Source organism: Moschus berezovskii, chromosome 6, assembly GCF_049115385.1.
Source record: "Moschus berezovskii isolate FMDL1 chromosome 6, NW_MosBer_1.0, whole genome shotgun sequence".
Classification (NCBI taxonomy): domain Eukaryota; kingdom Metazoa; phylum Chordata; class Mammalia; order Artiodactyla; family Moschidae; genus Moschus; species Moschus berezovskii.
Window position 1 is genome coordinate 14,797,442 of NC_142465.1, and position 23,410 is coordinate 14,820,851.

At 36.1% G+C, this 23,410-nt stretch overlaps 1 protein-coding gene across 8 annotated transcripts in view; it reads right to left on the minus strand.

Annotated features, from left to right (window-relative positions):
• Positions 1-23,410, minus strand: part of PPFIA2 (PPFI scaffold protein A2) — a 500,869-nt gene that overhangs the window by 187,867 nt on the left and 289,592 nt on the right. For 7 of the 8 annotated variants that reach the window (XM_088836833.1, XM_088836831.1, XM_088836832.1 and 4 more), the window contains 2 exons: positions 9,860-10,024; positions 5,218-5,292 (listed from right to left, as the gene is read on the minus strand). In XM_088836833.1, the coding sequence (XP_088692959.1) occupies positions 5,218-5,292; positions 9,860-10,024 (240 nt within the window). The remainder of the gene's footprint in view (positions 1-5,217; positions 5,293-9,859; positions 10,025-23,410) is intronic. The other variant, XM_088836835.1, reaches the window with a different exon arrangement.

The following is a 23,410-nucleotide window of genomic DNA, read 5'->3' on the forward strand; positions in this document are numbered from 1 at the left end:
TATAATGGCTGGTAAACAGAAAATGCTCAATAAATGTCTGTTGAATTGATGTATCATGATCAAAATCACATTTCATTATGTCACCTAACCGTATCAGATTGTCAACTTTCCAGCTCTACTCCACCCTAACCCCACAGTTTATAAAAGAGAAAAAAATGAACACATTTTCAGTGGATTTCACTTTACCAACACAAAAACCAAAACCAAAAATAAAACACTACAAAACAAATACAAAACTACACCTCAGTGCTTTTTTAATTTCATAAAAAGTAAATTCCACATTCTGAGCATGGCATTCAGGGTTTTCTAGAATCTGAGTCCTGTTATCCCCTCTTCCCTCCTCTTCCACACTTTTTCATACCTAAATTCTTACCAATACAATATCATCCATTATTTCTGAAACAGGACATTTCAGGTTTCCTTAATCATACCGTTTGCTCAGCTTAAAATGTTTCCCCACTGTTTTGAAGCCAAATCATAGTCTTCCTTCATGGGTGAAACTTTCTCTGATAATTTGGTTCAAAACAAATTATCTTCATCTCTCTGCTCTTTCGCACTTTGTTTGAGTCTCTATTTTATATTTATTTAGTTTTGTACCAAATTACATTTTACTTATATGTTTATATGTTTGTCTTCATCACTGAAGGACAAATTATATAAACATTTTGTTGTTGTTGCTTAGTCATTTAGTCATGTCCAACTCTTTGAGACACCATGGACTGTAGCCTGCCAGGCTCCTCTGTCCATGGAATTTCCCAGGCAAGAATCCTGGAGTGGGTTGCCATTTCCTTCTCCAGGAGATCTTCCTAATCCAGAGATTAAACCTGAGTCTCCTGCACTGGCAGGCTGATTCTTTACCACTGAGCCACCAGGGAAGTCCATATAAACATTTGCATAATGCTTATTTATCATTTCATTTTTTTCTATTTCTATCATCAGAGACTCACAGAATTTTCTGCACATAGTAGTTACTCAATAATTATATTTTAAAAGGACAAACATCCTTATTTTATACACATGATCAATACAGTGCTGTTTATTGAGCATGACAAAGGTTGTTCCAACTACCTAATTAAGGAAATACCCAAGAACAATGTGAAAACACTAAATAGAAGGAACTCTACACAAGCAAGCTGACAAATATATATTGATCACAAGGTTGATATCACCGTACTGAGTGAAGTAAGCACAAATAAGCAAGACATAGCTCACTTTCACAGGGAACTAACAACCGAGACTTAGATAGGTATATAATAAACTCTAGTACTCGTTTAACAGTCAAAACAAATGCTGAACCAATGAGATTAAGCAATTTAAATTAAGCAATGATTATTGGCTAGAAATCATAAAAGATTTCATTAGAAAGCTGATGTCTGAACTTGAGTTTAAATGGGGAAGTACCATTTCAATGGGTGAATTGGGGTTGTACACATTCCAAGAGAGAGGTAAGTAAGTAAGATTTAGAGTCAGGGAAAATGCTGGCTGCTTTCAAAAACAATGAGTACTATAATTTAACAAGATGTTAGAGTGACTCAGAGAAATAGTTTTTAGCCCTAGTAGTAGAGATCATTATATTATTAACATTCATAAATATGTAAATTTTGGAAAAAGCAAGAGAGTTTCTGCTTTATTGACTTTGCCAAAGCCTTTGACTGTGTGGATCACCACAAACTGTGGAAAATTCTGAAAGAGATGGGAATACCAGACCACCTGACCTGCCTCTTAAGAAATCTGTATGCAGATCAGAAAGTAGGTCTAGTTAGAACTGGACGTGGAACAACAGACTGGTTCCAAATAGGAAAAGGAGTACATCAAGGTTGTATATTGTCACCCTGCTTATTTAACTTATATGCAGAGTACATCATGAGAAACGCTGGGCTGGATGAAGCACAAGCTGGAATCAAGATTGCCGGGAGAAATATCAATAACCTCAGATATGCAGATGACACCACCCTTATGGCAGAAAGTGAAGAAGAACTAAAGAGCCTCTTGATGAAAGTGAAAGAGGAGAGTGAAAAAGTTGGCTTGAAGCTCAACATTCAGAAAACTAAGATCATGGCATCTGGTCCCATGACTTCATGGCAAATAGATGGGGAAATAGTGGCAGACTTTATTTTTGGGGGCTCCAAAATCACTGCAGATGGTGACTGCAGCCATGAAATTAAAAGGTGCTTACTCCTTGGAAGGAAAGTTATGACCAACCTAGATAGCATATTAAAAAGCAGAGACATTACTTTGCCAACAAAGGTCCATCCAGTCAAGCTATGGTTTTTCTAGTAGTCATGCATGGATGTGAGAGTTGGACTATAAAGAAAGCTGAGTGCTGAAGAATTAATGCTTTTGAATTGTGGTGTTGAAGAAGACCCTTGAGAGTTCCTTGGACTGCAAGGAGATCCAACCAGTCTATCCTAAAGGAAATCAGTCCTGAATCCTGAACATTCATTGGAAGGATTGATGTTGAAGGTGAAACTCCAATACTTTGGCCACTTGATGTGAAGAACTGACTCATTTGAAGAGACCCTGATGCTGGGAAAGATTGAGGGCAGGAGGAGAAGGGGATGACAGAGGATGAGATGGTTGGATGGTGTCACTGACTCAGTGGACTTTTGTTTGAGTGAACTCCAGGAGTTGGTGATGGACACAGAGGCCTGGCGTGCTGCAGTCCATGGGGTCGCAAAGAGTCAGACAGGACTGAGCAACTGAACTGAACTGAATATGTAAATTATATCATTATGTTAGTAGTATATTAATATGGCATATATTACATTATATAACAGAAAATATTATTATAATAATCAATATGAATGGAGCTTTGCTTAGTAGATTTAATCTTGAAGAATTATACAGCAGAAACCCTACTTTAATATCCCAGTTGAGAATAATGAAGATCTGAACTATGGTGGTTTTGATGTATATGGAAAAATGAGAACAAATGAATGTAGGATAGACTGTGGATAAGGTTAAATGTATGTATTGAAACCCCTTGAATGCATAGAGCTAAGTTAAATTCAAAGGCAATCACACTTTCAAGTAAGAGAGAATAGTGGTACATTAGGAGAAATAATCTCTCTGGGTTCACTTGTAAAATAATACTAGTAAGCCTGGCATACTGCAGTCTATCGAGTTGCAAAGAGTCAGACATGACTAAGTGACTGAACTGAACTGAATTTCCAGTATTATTTTGCTGATATATGTGTATCCCTGGTGGCTCAGATGGTAAAGCGTCTTCCTGCAATGCGGGAAACCCGGGTTCGATCCCTGGGTTGGGAAGATCTCCTGGAGAAGGAAACGGCAACCCACTCCAGTACTCTTGCCTGGAGAATCCCACAGATGGAGGAGCCTGGTAGGCTACAGTCCATGGGGTCACAAAGAGTTGGACATGACTGAGCGACTTCACTTTCACTTTCACGTGTATGTAGCCTAAAGCCTAGAGATTTAAAGCACTCAATAAATATTAGCTATTGCTATTATTAACATACCAATAGAATAATCTAATATGGAAAATAGTATCTGACTCTAAAATGTTTATTATTTAATTATTTATAAATATAATGAAAAGTTATTAAAAAATCAAAGACTGTAGAAATATATAGTGCATGTTTGCAAACGCCAAAGACAACTAATGGTAACAGTTTGGCTAGTATTTTTTTTCTAGTTCTATAATAATGCATTATTTTCTCAATTAATTTTTTAAATTGCATTATTATTACTTGTAGTTGTGCAAAATTGGGAGCATTCTGTGTAGCTTCTTCCTTTTTCCATAATAGAATGCTTTGGAGCTTTCAGAACAGAACATATAGATATCTCATACTCTTTTTAATAAGACTGCTTATTTCACTTCATTAATGTGCCACAGAGAATCTAGGGGGCACTAGGGAAACCTCGGGAGGCCTGTCAGCACACATGGTAACTTTTTGTTAACTAGAAAAATGGGTGCCTATAAATGTTTACAGTCCCTTTAGTGCCTGTCTTCATTATTAAATCCTAAAATGGTTTAATCCTTGATTAACGTTTGTTGGCCACCTGTGGCAGAGAACAATCTATACAAACATTAGCAGAGCCCTTGAAGATGCCAAACCAATTTTTAAAACCTTTAGTGAAGCTCAGAAAAGAGCATGAACACTGAGTTATAGATTTGGTTTCTTTTTCACAGAAGTCATGGTTGAAGTCTTGGATGAAGGAGATATGGATGAAGTCTCTGAAGAATAGATTACATAAAGAAAAGTGTTAAAGGGTGCTAACTCCAAAATCATCTGTGAGAATAGGAAATGCATTATTTTTGAAGTTTAAATTGTTAAACCTAGAACAAACAAAGGTCTATTGAAGCTCATTTCATTAGCCTAGCTAATTTTAAAAAACAAGGGAGTTTGTACCAGACAAGATTTTTAGCATGGTTGTAAATGTATACTTGTTTGTATGTGAAATGTACATGTATTATTTTGTTAAGAATCTCTTGGTAAACCTATAATTAGGGACACTGACCTCCCACTTGCCTAAGTATTTAAAAGTAGGAAGATTTTGCTAAATTGTAATAATAATACCTGTATTTACATTCCTGGAACAGACTTCTGAAAAAAGGTAGCCTTGTAAATATTTATCGGAGAGAAGGAGAGAGACAGAGAGAGATGGGGCTATTTTAGTGGCCTATATACATTTAATTTGAGATCCATCTATCTATCTAACACTCATCTATATCTGATCCAATGACTCAAAGTTCATTGGTAGACAAACAACCAAGGAAGTAAAATATTCTAAAGGAAAAACAACTCTGTAAATCTCATGGATGATTATAAAATACTTAACGTCGTGAATGAGAGCAAAAGAGTGGATTCAATGATGCCACAAAACATGGGCACAATGCTTCATTTGTAACAATTTCCTAATTTAACAGATACTTGACATGTTTTCCAGTTTGGGAGCTGTGCTTTACTTCTTAAAAGAACTGGCATTCTGACTGCAGTCTTTCTAAATCCCCATCTCAGTAGCTCTCATATCACTAGCTCTTGATAATTTTCCTTTCATCTCTTAGTGACAGATCTGAATCACCAGAAATCAGAAAACATGACTCTGACAACTAGTTTGAACACGCCTTGTTCAGTGGCATATATAGAATGTAATTTACTTTTTGTGACAGTTTTAATAAACGTGATGTGAAACACAAGGGATATAATGTTATCGATATTGCACCTCGAAAGAGGAGAAAGTTTGGTATGTTACCTCCTGATTAGCAGCAGCTAGTTCTTCTTCCAGTGCAGAGACTCTTTCTAAAGAAACCCTCAGTCGCTCCCTTACCTAGAAGAAAAACCAAAATATGTGCAGTAATGTATATCCCATACATATTGAACTGTGCTGAATCCATTAATATTACCAGAGACAGTCACATTTGGCAAACTATTAAACTATTTATAGCCTGAAAAGCTCAGGAATACTATGACTATGTTGTCACTTTACAATATGACTGTATCAAGGGATTTTTCTTGTAAGCAAGTCCTTCTAGTCTTTCGATTAAGATCAACTCCTCTTGTACTGAATTCTGATACATAGTAAGTGGAGGCAAAGTTCAAAAATTTATTATGAATTCATCTGAAAAACAGTCAACGATTAAGCATAAGATACAGGCAAAAAGCTTTTACTGCTTTAAAAAATAAGTTTTTTTTCCTTTGATGTTTAGTACAAAATAATTTGTCTAAAAGTAAAGGATTCTTGGAACCTGAAAACTGTTGCCCATTGCTCACAAAATTAATTTTATATTAGTTAGAGGTCTACATTGTTATTGAGGGATCGGAAAGTATGTAATTACTCCGGAATTCCTAACTACTTTTCAGATACCAAAGGTTAAACCATTATATTTTACAGAACCAAAGAATGCACATTCAGTTTGAAAGTAATGATTTCCAAATATTTCATATACAAATGAAACTCAGAGAAGAGTTTCTTTGATCTTTGTTTTCTTAGAACTTCTAAAATTGTTTTAGTTATCATATGTTCAGATTTATAGATATGCTTCATATTAAATGCATCAAAAGTAGAAAAGCTCAGAGAAAGAGTTTGGCTAAACTAGAATAAATGACTACAGCGGTTTAATTTTCCTTAAAAAAATCAGCAAAATTTATAGATTTAATTTAAAACAGAATTCATGGTGAGTTTTAGATTGTTTATGATTAACATTGATTTTCCATGGGAATATCACAGTAATCATTTTAATATGTAATTATATAAATAAATTATATAATAAAATTCAATTTTATTAATTTATTAGTGGTATAGTTTAATTAATAGTCTTTTTCTTTTTTAAAGTAAGATTTAACTGGGGATATAAGTTAAATACACAGAATATCTAGAAACCTATATACATAATAATTTTAAAATTGAAGTACATTTTCTAGTTAGCAGACATAAAAAAACAAGTGATGGCTTATGAATATAGACTCTAATTAGAATTTTAAAAAAATCTCAATTATTTTAATATAGCATAATGAGAACTAAAATTATTCAGGTGACTGAGATACTTAACTCATGAAATACATCTTAAATAAGAAAGAATTAATGCCTGAGTGGAGTTTTAATATTAATTTCATTGATATTTTCATTATATTTCATTATGTTTAAAATCTGAAAATTAATAATACATGCATAAATGGATATTTGATATAAAATGTAATTACACAAGATCCTTCATGATATTTAAGTATGCCAGATTGGCTACCAATGCTGTTAGACAAATATCCAACTGTTCATAAAAAATGCATGAAACTTATGTTGATTAATAACTGAATAAGAGTGACTTAAAAGGAAATCATTGATGATTTGACTTGGAAATACTTTTTTTTATGAGTGCTTGGAAAGATGCAAACAAAGCAAATATTCCAAAGGCATGAAAATGAGGAGGGCTGCTGATACATTGAATGCAGATATCAACAGAAATCTTAGTAGATGTTCTTGATATTTAACAGGGACGACTGTAATGTTTTATGCACCATTTCCTAAAATACTAGATATAAAATATGGGTATTCTGATAAAAATCTAAGAACCTTGGTTGATGAGAAGAGCAATATGAAATAGTCAAAATGTAAATTAATCTCAACATATGCAACACTAATCTGATCACATTTAGACTGAAATAAAGAGGTTAGAGTATTATATTTAAAAGACATACATTTTTCATTTCCTCTAGCCCACAAAATTGGTAAACATATTGGAGAACTGTGTCAAAATCATTGCTGGTCTTAGCTAATTGGTGTGTTTTCTACCCTGCAGCGCAGTGAATATATAAATGAGGACATTAATAATGAAGACTGCCAGTCATTGCAGTTGTCCAGAGCTATCTCAGTCTTTGTATTTTATTTTGCTCTTTTTATGTTCTAAACCTTCTGTGGCAAAGTAGGTAGTTTCCTATCCTTGATATGATTAATTACATCTTCTTCTGATCTTTCATATATGTTTTATGTTAATAACCATAGCACTTAAAATAGAATATTGTAAGTACTTGTTTATATGGGTCTCTCCTCACCTGTCCTGATCTCCACAAGAAGCTGTGAGCTATTCTTAGTTAGGAAAATTGTTTATGAAGGTGCTTAGGCACATGTCAACCCCTCAATAATTAAATGAAATGCTAATTTAAATAAGCATGCGAATCAACAGTGATACTAATACCTTTACATAGTTTGTAATTTTTGTCAAGTGCTGAAATTTATCATTAATAATAACATTCATTGACATTTACTGAGCATTTGTCATTTACTAAGTACTGGCTAGGAGCTTTACATGTCAGACAACTCTACGAGGTAGGGTAGGTATTATTATTCTCTTCATTCAAAAGAAGAGAAAACAGCTTAGAGAACTTAAGACACTTGTCTAGTTCAGTCTAACTCCAAAGTCCAAGCTCATAATACTTTTCCTTTAGGCTATTTGTTATTACTTAGTTGATAATCAGTTCAGTTGCCCCTGAACTTAGTAACATCCAGGGTAGTTCTGGTGAGTTACTAAACGCTATTACAGTTCCTATGGTCACCGTATGAAATATCTTATGCTAAGCTCACTGATCTTTAATATGTACTAAATTACTTTCAGATCCTAAGTTGTACAACAATCATTTTCTTCTTAAATGTACTCATATTTGTACGAAGTGCTGTTTTGTTTATTGCCTTCTATTCATTTTTTCATAAGAGCATCCGTCACTTAAGTGATGTGGGAGCACATCTGGGAAACAGCCAAAATTATTCACTCTCTAGACCCTCATTCAAGTCACTCAAAACTGTTAGATTTTCTCTGAATAGGCCATGCTCTTTTCAAAGCTCTTGGTTAGTTCACATATTGAGCATATTGCTTAGAGTAGCTTTACTTCTCTGCCTAACAACCCTTACACATTTTAATACCCAGATCAAATGTCACCCCCTCTGTGAAGACATTCTTGACGTTCTTATTACTTCTTCAAGCACAATTAGTTGCAACTTTTCCTGTGACTCCATATCACATTGTATATATCTTAGCTTCACATAGCCTGTTATTTACATGTGAACTCCAGCTCTATGAACTCCTTACTTGTAAAGAAAGTGTGCCAAATGTATGCCAAGGAGTCTAACGCATAATAGCTATTCTATAGCTGTACAATCTTGCTAATTCGTATTAATGCAGTTTTATAATAAGAAAAGAAATATAATAAGAAAGTAAACATTAAATATATTAAATTACTATTTGATATTAATTGATATTATAGATGGGAATTTTTATATAATATCCATTTGTGTTTTATTCAAAATTATTCATAAACTAATTGCTTCTCATACTAAAATTAAAAATAAGATACAGCTTCTTATTAATAATCTTGAAGACAGAATTGTAGTTATCCTTATACATGCACAAAATCCCCTGCTCCAAAAACATCTGAAAGACTGATGATAAAAATATGTACGAATATAAATATTAAATACAGCAAAAGTATCTGTATGCTCAAAATCTATATATAACTGAGTAGTAATCCCTAGTTTGGATTTTAGTGCTCAGAACTTGTCAGATACTTTACAATGAAGTGCCCCAATTCCCACTCTACAAAATCCTAAAGCCTTATTAATTTTAAAAATTTCATCTTTGAAATTTTACAAAATTGAAATCATGTCATAAGCATTACTAATCTCCAGAGAATATAATCATCATATTGGCTTATTAATGTCCACAGAACTTATTTGAGTAACAGTTAAGAGAACTTACAGTTACTTTAAAAAAGACCTAAAGCAGATTTTGCTACTAATACCTTATGCTGCCCCATGTGGAGACTCTTAAAAATGTGTGTTCAGTACTAAGCTATTAGAAATCCCCAAAATAAAACTGTAAACTTCTAATATGAATCTCTAAAGGTTAAAGTATATCCAGTTTACATCTCAAGATGTTTTACTGTCAGCTGGTAGTCTTCTATACGGTGACACACTTCAAAGAGGTAGGGAGGAGAGAGACTGTGGGGTGGGGGGAGAATAAGAAAGGGAGAAAGAAATGCTAAATGACAATATTAAATTTCAAATGGCCATCTAGGCTAGGACTATAGTGTGCCATAATAGGAGTCTTAATAAGCCATAGATTCAGTGGTATTAAAAAAAAGAATGTGGTTATGAATATTACTAATATACATGAAACAGTCCAGTTGCATTTTTTGAGTGATTTTTTTCCTGTAACTCAAATATGTTCCTCTGAACTGACTGACTACAGCAGTCAGCTGAGTCGTGGATGAAGACAAGGAGCTTGATGATGATGACAAAAGCATAGCTAAGCTTGAAATCTATACCTTTTAGCTTAATTTTTAATTTCAGCTTTATTGAAGTTATAACTGACATATCAAATTGTAACAGTCCTTTCACAGTACTATACCTTTTCATCCAAGGCCTTGTGGTGCTCAAATAAAGATTTCAGCGCCTTGAGAACCTCAACTTCGCTGGACACTCCCGAGGGTGACTGGGCTTGTCGCTTCACCACCGTCATTCTTAGTGACCTTTCATGTCGTGACACAAGGCACTCCAAATGCTCCAGTAATAGCTATTGGATTTAACAGAAAATGTAATTGCCTTATGAGTACAGGCCACTAATGCACAGAGATGATTTCTATTTTAGCAGACTGCAGATTTATATATTATCTAATGATAACATCAGATTATACTATAGGTAGCATCAATGAAGCACAAACCTGAGTTCATAAACCAGGGCTCAAAAATATACTAAAAGTAAATTGCATTTCTATCACATAACACTTTATTAAATTTAAAAGAGAATGTGAATTATATGCATTCTTTTATAAGATTTAATAATTTCAGTGTAAGTTGAAGAGGACTAGAACACACCATATATGAAGTGACAGCCACTCAGTCATGTCTGAAGCTTTGCGACCCCATGGACTATACAGTCCATGGAATTCTCCAGGCCAGAATACTGGAGTGGGTAGCCTTTCCCTTCTCCAGGGGATCTTCCCAACCCAGGGACTGAACACAGATCTCTTGCTTTGCAGGTGGATTCTTTATCAGCTGAGCCACAAGGGAAGATCCAATGAATAGGGTAACTGTTGAAAAATGTTATACAATCATGACTTTGTTAGAAAACAGAATTCAAAGTCAAAATTAATTTCACTTATATCTGATCATTTAAATTTTTTAAGTTTAAGGAAATGAGCATAAACTTCATGTTGTTTTAAACTTGATTATAATGACAATCACATGGTGCTATAGTAATTAATGTGGTAACACTAATGATTTTATTCACAATTAAATTGTTGGATTACATAATAGAAAAATATATGCAGCCAACTGGAATATAGTAATTGAGACCAGCAGTAGTCATTTTGGGAAAAGAGATTAAAGGACATAATTATTAAACTGTTTACTCTGGAATGTACATTCACCCAGAGTAGTCTCTGGTGCCATAATAGAAACTAGGGGAAAGTCCAGTGAACAATGTTTCATTCTGTCACAGACTTTATGCTCTGACTTTTCCCAAATAAATTTTGCTTTCAAATGTCTTGTGAATTGGAGTTTCACAAAACATTTTATTTTATAAGGCACTTTATTTTATAAGGCAGTTCTTATATGGAATACTTTATTTTATAAGGCAGTTCTGCAATTAAAAATAAAGATATATGAAAAAAAAACTGTTATCAGTTATTAAAATTTTGTTAGTGAAGAACTGTGGTGTTAGAGAAGACTCGAGAGTCCCTTGGACTGCAAAGAGATACAACCAGTCCATCCAAAAGGAAATCAGTCCTGAATATTCATTGGAAGGACTGATGCTGAAGCTGAAACTCCAATATTTTGGCCACCTGATGGGAAGAACAGACTCATTGGAAAAGACTCTGATGCTGGGAAAGATTGAAGGCGGGAGGAGAAGCGGACAACAGAGGATGAGATGGTTGGATGGCATCACTGACTCAATGGACATGAGTTTGAGTAAACTCTGGGGGTTGGTGATGGACAGGGAGGCCTGGCCTGCTGCAGTTCATGGGGTAGCAAAGAGTTGGACACGACTGAGCAACTGAACTGAACTGAACAACATATGACTAGTAAGGAGAAAAGATTTTCAGAAGGTTAGTGAAAGCATAGGCTAACAAATGGTGTCTAGGCAAAACAAGCAGGATTACTGAAACAATAAAGGAAAAAGCAGATATACTGAATTGGAAAGATGTAAAGAAAAACTATTATCTTTCAAGAGTTTTCCTAAAGTTCACACTACAATGAAAAATTTAGTTTTTCCACAATACTACTATTAATTTCAGTGTCACATATTAGTGTCATGTTCTCAGTTCTTAATAAGTTAATTTTTCTGTATTTACTGTCATTAATTATGGTTCAGTGTGTCAGAAAACTTTGCATATTATTAACACAAAAAAACACACAAATATCTGAGATCCTAAATGTATATAGATCAGTCAGTAGGAATCATATTTAAGCATCAAAATAATATTTAAAGTTCTTCAGGATGAAGATGATACAATCAATATTTTCAAAGAGCTTTTATTTACCAACTTCTTATTATAATCATGGTATTCTACTCCCCTGAATTATACAGATTCTATAGACACATCTATAGATGTGTGCACTGCTTAAATCCAAGCTGTTTCACGTAAGTTATAGAGCTCTGTCTATTTCTCCGACTTTATCTGATATTAGTTTTCCCTTCTCGGCATTTGTCTATATCTAATTCACCATTTATTTTACACATTTACCTTGTTTAAGTCTGTCTCTCAAAAAACAATGTAAGGTCCATCAGAAAAGGGAGTATTTTTATTTATTAATATTTTCCCTATTTTGTCCATTGCCATATCTCTTAGTGCCTAGAAGATTGGCACATAATAAATGTGCATAAATTTTTGTTGAATGAATAAATGAACCCTGATTAAAAGAGCAGTTTGTAAGAGCTATGTCTATAAGTAACAACTCCTCAGACAAATGAGAATCTGGTATATCTGACCCAGATAGATTTGACAAATCAATAATTAGATTAACATCAAAAGAAGGAACATTATCTTCTATGATTCATGGATAGTTAAATGACCACCTGAGTTATCCTGAAATGAGGTGTCTCTAAAAGTAAGGTTTTGATGGACTGAGTCATAGGGACAATAGAACATTTTGAAGGGCAGGAAGAATATAAGGACAATGAGGTGAGTTGGCTGCTTTGAAGTGCATTGAAGAGTTAAAAGAAATAAAATGACTAGCACAACGTTTTAAAATTTAGGTCAATGCTCAGAGAACCCAGAAGTTACTGTGGCTGCTCAGAAGAGCCTCTTATTGAGGTCCCAAGACAAAACAGAAAAAAAAGAGAAAGAACCTGGTCTAGGAGAGGTCACTGAATTACAACGTATGATGAATTCAGAGCCTTACCAGATATCTTATTCGGAAACCTTGGAACTATTCTGAAAATAAAAAGGCACCCTCAAGAATTAGAAAAAGGAAATTTAGAAAATACTCTTATTCCCCAAACTCAAATGAGCTTCCATGCTTCACTGATAAGTGACATCTTATTTGTCTTGATGACCATGCATGACTTCACTTAGAGCAGTTACCTTGTAAAACAAAGCCTATGCTCCCTCTTGAATCTGTGGAGGCCTGTGTGACTGTTCTGACCAACCTGTGTTGTATGGTGAAAGTTACAGTTTGTGACTTTTGAGTCTACGTCCTAAGAGGCAAGGCAGTTTCCAGCTAGTTCACTGGAACACTTGCTCTTAGGTCCTGGAGCCACTGCATAAAAACTCACTACTCTGAGACCACTGTGCAATAGAGCTCATGTGGAGGTTCTTACATGTAAAGTCCCAATTAAACCTGTTTATCTTTCAGTCACTCCAGCCTAGGTGCCAGAAATAAGAGCAAAGAAGTCATCTCACAAGTAGGCTTTTCAATCTCCAGATATTTGAATCACCACCTGAAGACGACACTGGAAAAGACTCTGATGCTGGGAAAGGTTGGGGATGGGAGGAGAAGGGGACGACAGAGAATGAGATGGCTGGATGGCATCACCAACTCTGTGGACATGAGTTTGAGTGAACTCCGGGAGTTGGTGATGGATAGGGAGGCCTGGCATGCTGTGATTCATGGGGTCGCGGAGAGTTGGACACGACTGAGCGACTGAACTGAACTGAACTGAAGACCATAGGCTAAAGTTGGCCCATACCTTCTTATGAGAAAGGATAATTTTCAGAAATCTTGTGAGCTTGTGATTTAACACAGTTAGTTAAAGCTTAAATTATGTAAGTTTATGATCCAATGGACATTAGTCTGAGCAAACTCCAGGAGATAATGAAGGACAGGAAGGCCTGGCGTGCTGCAGTTCATGCGGTCGCAAAGAATCAGGCATGACGGCGAGAGACGCCCGGCTCCGGCGGCGCAGGCGCGAGAGACGCCCGGCTCCGGCGGCGCAGACGCGAGAGACACCCGGCTCCAGCGCAACCGACCACGTGCAGAATCGTGGCTGAGAGGAGCTACCCCGCGCCCAGGGTTAGGGCGGTGGCCGAGAGGAGCTGTACCACGTCCAGGAGGCGGTGGCTGCTTGGGCACTGGAGGGCCGAGAGGAGCTGCTCCACATTCGAAGCAGGAGGGGCGGCCTTGAGGAGATACCCCTCGTCCAAGGTAAGGTACAGCGGCTGCGCCTTGCTGGAGCAGCTGGGAAGAGATACTCCACGACCAAGTGGAATATAAGAATCCAGTGTTCTGGGGAGGAAGGAACAAGATGGCGGAGGGATAAGATGGCAAGACCACTTTCTCCCCCACAAATTCATCAAAAGAACATTTGAACGCGGAGTAAAGTCCACAAAACAACTTCTGAATACTGGCAGAGGACATCAGGCTCCCAGAAAAGCAGCCCATTGTCTTCTAAAGGAGAGAGAAGAAATCCAGCTCCACCCACCAGAACACCGACACATGCTTCCCTAACCAGGGAACCCGGACAAGTCACCCGTCCAACCCCACACACAGAGAGGAAACTACATAATAAAGAGAACTCCACAAACTGCAAGAAGAGGGAAAGGCCACCCCAAGCAAAGCAATATAAGCAAGATGAAGAGGCAGAGAAAGACCCAGCAAGTAAAGGAACAAGATAATTGCCCACCAACACAAACAAAAGAAGAAGATATAGGGAATTTACCTAATAAAGAATTTCAAATTTTGATGGTGAAAATGATTCAAAATCTTGAAAGCAAAATGGAGTTACAGATAAATAACCTGGAGAAAAGGATTGAGAAGATGGAAGAAAGATTTAATAAGGACTTAGAAGAAATAAAAAAGAGTCAATATACAATGAATAATGCAATAGATGGGATCAGAAACACTCTGGAGGGAACAAACAGTAGAATAACAGAGGCAGAAGACAGGATAAGCGAACTAGAAGATAGAATTGTAGAAATAAATGAAACAGAGAGGAAAAAAGAAAGATGAATTAAAAGAAATGAGGACAATATTAGAGACCTCTGGGACAATGTTAAACGCTCCAACATTCGAATCATAGGAGTCCCAGAAGAAGAAGACAAAAAGAATGACCATGAGAGAATACTTGAGGAGATAATAGTTGAAAACTTCCCTAAAATAGGGAAAGAAATAATCACCCAAGTCCAAGAAACCCAGAGAGTCCCCAACAGGATAAACCCAAGGTGAAATACTCCAAGACACATATTAATCAAATTAACAAAGATCAAACACAAAGAACAAATATTAAAAGCAGCAAGGGAAAAGCAGCAAATAACACACAAGGGGATTCCCATAAGGATAACAGCTGATCTTTCAACAGTAACTCTTCAGGCCAGAAGGGAGTGGCAAGACATACTTAAAGTGATGAAAGAAAATACCCTACAGCCCAGATTACTATACCCAGCAAGGATCTCATTCAAATATGAAGGAGAAATCAAAAGCTTTACAGACAAGCAGAAGCTGAGGGAATTCAGCATCACCAAACCAGCTCTCCAACAAATGCTAAAGGATCTTCTATAGACAGGAAACACAGAAAGAGTGTATAAACTTGAACCCAAAGCAATAAAGAAAATGGCTACGGGATCGTACTTATCAATAATTACCTTAAACGTAAATGGGTTGAAATTTTCAAAAAGGCTAGGAAACAATTCTCATAGCCATCAATAGTTCAGTGTTGAGTTCATGAATAGTTTTTAAAGTTTGGGACAAACTGTAGTATTTGCTATTTGAAGTACTATTTGTAATTGGCATATTACGATGTAACATTGGTCTTCATTTCCAACTTAAAACGCCTAAAAATGCCTAACAGGTTTTTAGATTTGTGAATTTTAGTTGAAATGTATTTTACGATGTTACTAAACCTGCAGAAATATTGAAATATTTCAGAGAACGTATTCACTGTACATTTAATTTATTTTATTTATAAAAGTTATGAACTGTAGAAAGTTTTACTTGTTGGGTCAAATGCTTGTTGCTTCAAATGCTTGTTGCATTTGAAGTGCTAGTTACAAGAATATCAAATTCCTTCAATGTATAATGCTATTAAGTTTTTAAAGGACTCTGGAGTATAAGTAAGTTTGTTTAAAGAAATTTAGTCTGTTCAACTTGAATCAGCTCTGTCAAACATTAATTAAAAGCCTCATTTAAAAAATAAAATAAAGATTCAAAAAAAAATAAAAAAATAAAAAATAAAATAAAATAAAATAACCTACATATTATTTCTTATCATAAAGTGAGATATAAATTAACGTAGTACAGGAAAAGATAACTTGGTACATAACTAGAAGATTTTAAAACAAAATATTTTCCTAAATTGGACACCTGAGAGCTTGAAATAAAAGACTAAATTTGTTAAAAAAGGGAAAAAAAAAAAAAGAATCAGGCATGACTTAGAGACTGAACAACAATAAATAATTAAATATTAAAAAAAAAACAGTAACCACTTAAAATATATCACTTCCTAATTATCTTACTGTATTTTACTATTACCAATGTCCACGGGGTTGTTTACTCCCATTGTATTTGAATAATAGAAATACTGTATAATGGTTCACTACTGTGCAGTTTTTCCCAACTCTGCATTCAGTGACAGCATGTTGGTAGTTTGAAATCAGCAACAGTGGGAGTATTTTCACTGTGGAAAATAACTAACACTATATATAAGTATTTGCTTTTTCAGATAAAAAAATCATTTACCAGTCACTGAGTGTGTGCTCAATCGTGTCCAACTCTTTACAATCCCATGGGCTGTAGCCTGCCAGGCTTCTCTATCCATGGGGTTTCCTAGGTAAGAATACCGGAGTGGGATGCCATTTCCTTCTCCAGGGCATCTTTCAGACTCAGGGACTGAAACTGTGTCTCCTGTATCTCTTGCATCAGCTGGCGAATTCTTTACCACTGAGACACCTGGGAAGCCAACTAGACCTCAAGTCATCCCAGCAGAGAGCCCAAAACTTATGGAGCAGAAAAGCGCTGACATACCCGTGCCCTTTCTGAATCTCTGACCCAAAGAGCTGTGAGTGTAGTAAAATATTGCTTGTGTCATTATATTTTGGGGTGGTCTGTTATGAAGCAATAGATAATCAGAAAATCTTCCCTAAAGGGGCCTGCAACCATGTAGGAACAGCTAAGGAAAAGAGAAGACAAACATTTCTTTGGATATTCAGTTCAGTTCAGTCGCTCAGTCGTGTCCGACTCTTTGCGACCCCATGAATCACAGCATGCCAGGCCTCCCTGTCCATCACCAACTCCTGGAGTTCATTCAAACTCATGTCCATAGAGTCGGTGATGCCATCCATCCATCTCATTCTCTGTCGTGTCCGTCTCCTCCCGCCCCCAATCCCTCCCAGCATCAGAGTCTTTTCCAGTGAGTCAACTCGTCTTTGGATATTAGCTCTAAGCTAAAACTACATTTTTGGTGCTCACTGGTGTAAAGCTTTTCAGTAATCTGGTAGACAAAATAATTCATCCTGTGGATATTGGCTTATTTGTTTGACACCACAACATTTGCTCAATAGGCATAAAATAGTGACCATGGTTTCAGGGATAGGACTTATTCATTGGCCTGACAAAATGGACTTCTCATCATTAAGGCTACTACTCCAGACCAATAGCCAACCTATTTGCTGTAGCCATCAACTTTGAACCTCTGAATACAATATACTTGGAAACCAACTATTCATCTTGAAGAAAGCAGATGAAGTCAAATCCTCCCATCAAAAAAGCAGCTGTTTTTTGTTACTATAATAAACACTTTTGCTGAATATAGATTTGCCTTCTCTAATGGCTATGCCTCTACCAGTAACACCATCTTATTAGATTTTTGCTAACAATCCTGTTATCATACACAACACTACTTTAACACTACCTCCTAAAAAAAAATACAGTGGAAGTGCTAATGCAATTGACTGATGCTCTCAGCCCTGGTTTTACCATGCCATCACATCCTTCAGAAGCTGCTAATTCTAAAGAATGGTTAAGTCATCCAAGGAAGAATCTGTTGATTTAAGCTGAGAGATAACACATTGCTAGGCTGGGATGCTCTCTTTCTGTAGTAAGTATACACTCAGAATTAGTGATAAAAGCAAGGTTCCATTTTTCTTAGGATATGTAGGGGTCTATATACCTAGGTCCAGGAATCAAGGTTTAGAATTGGAATTTACATTTGCTAACAGGACTTTGTGACCAGTTGGAGAGAAAAAGATCTTTCTACTTTATTGTATCATATACACAGAATATATTAAATTACTTTCCCATTTTCTTGTTATATTTTTACATTTTATTCTATTTGACACTCATCAAAAAAGCAAGAGAGTTCCAGAAGAAACATCTATTTCTGCTTCATTGACTATGCCAAAGCCTTTGGCTGTGTGGATCACAGAAACTGTGGAAAATTCTGAAAGAAATGGGAATACCAGATCACCTGACCCGCCTCTTGAGAAATGTGTATGCAGGTTAGGAAACAACAGTTAGAACTGGACATGGAACAAAAGACTGGTTCCAAATAGGGAAAGGAGTAAGTTAAGGCTGTATATTTTTACCCTGCTTATTTAACTTATATGCAGAGTACATCATGAGAAATGTTGGGCTGGATGAAGCACAAGCTGGAATCAAGACTGCCGGGAGAAATATCAATAACCTCAGATATGCAGATGACACCACCCTTATGGCAGAAAGCAAAGAAGAACTAAAGAGCCTCTTGATGAATGTGAAAGAGGAGAGTGAAATAGTTGGCTTGAAGCTCAACATTCAGAAAACTAAGATCATGGCATCTGGTCCCATCACTTTATGGCAAATAGATAGGGAAACAGTGGAAACAGTGGCAGACTTTGTTTTCTGGGGCTCCAAAATCACTGCAGATAGTGACTGAAGCCATGAAATTAAAAGACACTTGCTCCTTGGAAGGAAAGTTATGAGCAACCTAGACAGCATATTAAAAATCAGTGATATTACTTTGCCAACAAAGGTCCATCTAGTCAAGGCTATGGTTTTCCCAGTAGTCGTATGAATGTGAAAGTTGAACTATAAAGAAAGCTGAGTGCCAAAGAATCGATGCTTTTGAACTGTGGTGTTGGAGAAGACTCTTGAGAGTCCTTTGGATTGCAAGGAGATCCAACCAGTCCATCCTAAAGGAAATCAGTCTTGAATATTCATTGGAAGGACTGATTTTGAAGCTGAAACTCTAATACTTTGGCCACCTGATGCGAAGAACCAACTCATTTGAAAAGACTCTGATGCTGGGAAAGATTGAAGGTGAGAGGAGAAGGGGATGACAGAGGATGAGATGGTTGGATGGCATCACCAACTCAATGGACATGAGTTTGAGTAAACTCCAATGATGGACAGGGAGGCCTGGCGTGCTTGAGTCCATGGGGTCGCAAAGAGTCGGACATGACTGAGCAACCGAACTGAACTGAACTGATGTTGATTCTGATGAATACTTAAGTAGTCCATAGGTTACAAAGTATTAGGATAATATTGATATTTAATGAGAGCATAACTGTGCACCGAAGAACCATATGCCTGTGGCTGATACAGTAACACGAGATTATGACTCTTCTTTTTTGTGAAAAAGAGATTTTATTTTTGTCTAAGAAGTCTGTTTGTATTGTTGGATAGATACATATGAGTATTGCTGCTTTTTGGAATTTTAATACGAAAACAAGTATGATAAAATCTGGGTGGTAATGGAGACTGACATCTCAGGTTGCCCCAAATCTTGTGAATATAGCTTCCATGTTTGATAGGTCCCCACAGTCTGAATGCCATCATTCCAATGCAAAATCCAAGAAACACTTCTCAGGCATGTTTACCACCAGGTGGCAGACATGTGACTTAAGAGCCAGCACCCTGCACAGGAGAGATTCTGAGGGGAGTCAGGTGAGGACACGTGCTGAGCAAGGGCCATCCATCTTGCTGGCAAAGGTATTAGCAGAGGCTGCGTGTTTCTGGGACTTGGGATGGAAGGAAAACTTACAAAGCTAAGAATGTGGTCCTAGAAATTTTGCACTTAAGCTCAGTTTAGACATTTCTCATAGGCTTTAATTAAAGCCTTCTTGATTAAAATAGCAAAACTGTACTGTTTTGTGCAATTGGGAACTCTCATCCATATAATAAAAAAAAAGTTGTGTTTTTAGTGATTTAAACCAGACTCCTTACGGGTTTGACAATTTAACTATTCTGAACACTCACTGATGCCTAGAAAAATATTCTCTATAATAGAGGCTTAATACTTGTTGAACTGAAGTAATAATGCAGGTAAATTATGTATCTTGGAGAATGTGGCCAAAAAATGTTCTAATCTAGAAGGTATCTATGGATTTTAAGCTTCAAATGAAAACATATTACAAATAAAAAGGAACTTACCTAAGATGCCACTAACAGTCTACTAGTTTGTACACCTTTGTTAGAAACAAAACTTTAATGTTTAATAAATCTTGCAGAAGGCACCCTTTGGTATACACTCAAAGGACTGGAGGGACTAGGTGAGAGGCCATTAATTTATGTTGGAATTCACTTTAAATGACCGCAGCCTACATATGTATACACATAAACATATCAAATCCTACATCCATAGATACTCACTGTGAATTTTTAAACTAAATTTCTAAAACTGTAAGTCTTTCTACAACATCACCTTGTGTGCAATTATCTTCAATAACATACAGTATTCAAGTAGAAATGTATTCTGCCCTGTAAACTAATTTGACCTCTGTAATATGGTCAGATAACACAATAGTAACATCGGAAAATGAAAACATTCAAGTCGATTGCTTTCTTAATCAGTCTACCTAGTATCCTTTACTCTCAAACATGGCTTAGATATCCTACAGGTTCTTGTTTTCTTTTCACATTAAGAAAAGAGTTCCTTGGAGAAGGAAATGGCAGTCTACTCCAGTATTCTTGCCTGGGAGATCCCATGAACAGAGGATTCTGGTGGGCTATGATCCAAAGGGTTGCAAAAGGGCTGGACATGACCTAGTGACTAAACGACAATGTGTTTTATGTACGTTTGAGTCCCACACTGAATAGCTGCAGGGAGAACATATGTTGTACCTTACTCATCTTGTGTTTGTCATATCATATTGTAGCACTTCATAGAAAATATACATGAACCCAAACACACACATATTTTACTTGCTTTTAACCACTCGGGTCTTCCTTTTCTCAATTGGATTTTACTTTCTACTCCTCATGGAAATAACTTTAGAGGGATTTTAACTTGTACAGACAGGCTTATCAAGAATGGGAAGCTTTTCTTTAGTATATGATTGTATTTGAACATTCATTTAATATAATTCTTTTGGCTCAAAACAAAAGTAAGGGAATAGTAAGGAATGTTTCAAACTCAGTCTTTAATTCAAACTAAGGATAATTGTCATTTTTTTTTTTAGTTTATGACCTGTGAAATGAAATTGTAGTGTCATTATTCATGATTAACATTAAGACTAGTTCTTGAAACCCTAACTTCTCTTTCCAAGTCACACAATCAGTTCAGTTCAGTTCAGTCGCTCAGTCGTGCCCGACTCTCCGCGACCCCATGAATCACAGCACGCCAGGCCTCCCTGTCCATCACCAACTCCTGGAGTTCACTCAAACTCATGTCCACAGAGTCGGTGATGCCATCCAGCCATCTCATTCTCTGTCGTCCCCTTCTCCTCCAGCCCCCAACCTTTCCCAGCATCAGAGTCTTTTCCAGTGAGTCAACTCGTCGCATGAGGTGGCCAAAGTATTGCAGTTTCAGCTTTAGCATCAGTCCTTCCAATGAACACCCAGGATTGATCTCCTTTAGAATGGACTGGTTGGATCTCCTTGCAGTCCAAGGGACTCTCAAGAGTCTTCTCCAACACCACAGTTCAAAAGCATCAATTCTTCAGCGATCAGCTTTCTTCACAGTCCAACTCTCACATCCATACATGACCACGGGAAAAACCATAGCCTTGACTAGACGGACCTTTGTTGGCACACAATAGCTGCATTCTAAAAACATTGTTAATAAGTTATCTTTGTGCTCTTCAGGTACCAGAGCAGTTGAAACAACAAACAGCAAAAGTGAAACAACAGCAAAACTTTTCTACTCTCATATTAAGAAATAATAACTATATCAATATTTATATTTTCCCCTCACCCTTTCATTAATTCAAATAATTCTGCAAAAATATGGTAATTTTCAGCAGTTGATTTCAATATGTTGAAATAATGGCAGGGATGCTGTTTTCTTGCCTGGGTATGGTTAGAGAAATTTTAGGAATAACAAATTTTGTTTCATCATTTTTTCCTACATTCATTTTAGTGTGGAAACATTAAACAATAAAGATTTTTGAATGTTTCTGTTAATATGCACTACAATTTTTGAAGTTTTTATTTTTGTACAATCATGAATAACATTAACATGACTTTATTTGGATTTTCTCAATTTAATTACTTGAGGCAGTTGGGTTTAAGAGCAACTCTAGTGATTACTTTGATTTTTTCTTGTACACTTTTATTTTGGGGGCAAGGATCATGTTTATCTGTAGTGAAAAAATGACAAATGGCCACAGCTTTTACCTGTGACATCAGAATAAATACCTAGCACATTACTTTCCACACAACTGATAGAAAATAGATTACTAAACAGATTGGAACTGAATTACAAGAAATTGAACAAACTCTGCTCCTGCCTAGAGATAATCCCTTAGGTCACACATTACTTGTGAGTAACAGGAATGTGCTTTTTAAAAATATATAGCCATTGATTAAGCCACAGAGCAGACTCTCTGGGTGTGTCACTTACAAGTTGTGTGTCTTGGGGCAAGTTACCATTGCCATGTTAGTTTTCTCATCAGTTAAATGGGGACAATAGGATTGCTGTAAGGATAATGTAAGTTAAACACATAAAACATCGAGAAAGACATTTCACCTTTAATTAATATGTTACTATATTATTATCATTATTATTATATGATATACAAGATAAAATTTATTCATTCATTTTCCTCTGAAAATTCTATTTTCTATTTGAGAACAGATATAATTCACTCAAATATCATACCTTTTGATCTGTTATTTTTGCTAATACTCAAAATTAACAACAAAACCTCCATCACTTATGAGTTCTCTTTATGAACTGTGTTTTCTGTGTTATATATTTCAGTTTGTGAGCATATGTTAACCTCTCAATGTGGAAAGAGAGAGTCACAAGTTTATCAGTACCCTGGAAATTGAGACTCAATTCTACTCAAACTTTCCCACAAACTAATAAAAAATTATTTTCGGGTGTGAGATCACACTACTTTGTTGCTTTCTCTCCGTGACCAGTAAGTGGGTGTTTACAGCAAGAAGAAAAATACACCACATAGAAGGAGAAACTATTATGTAAATCTATTTAAAAATCTTATACTTAGCAACACTTAATAGGGCATTATGGGGGAAGAGAAAAGATTTTCTGATTTTTCAGACCTGGATATTTTTGAGGTGGTGGGGGAGGTGATTATGTAAC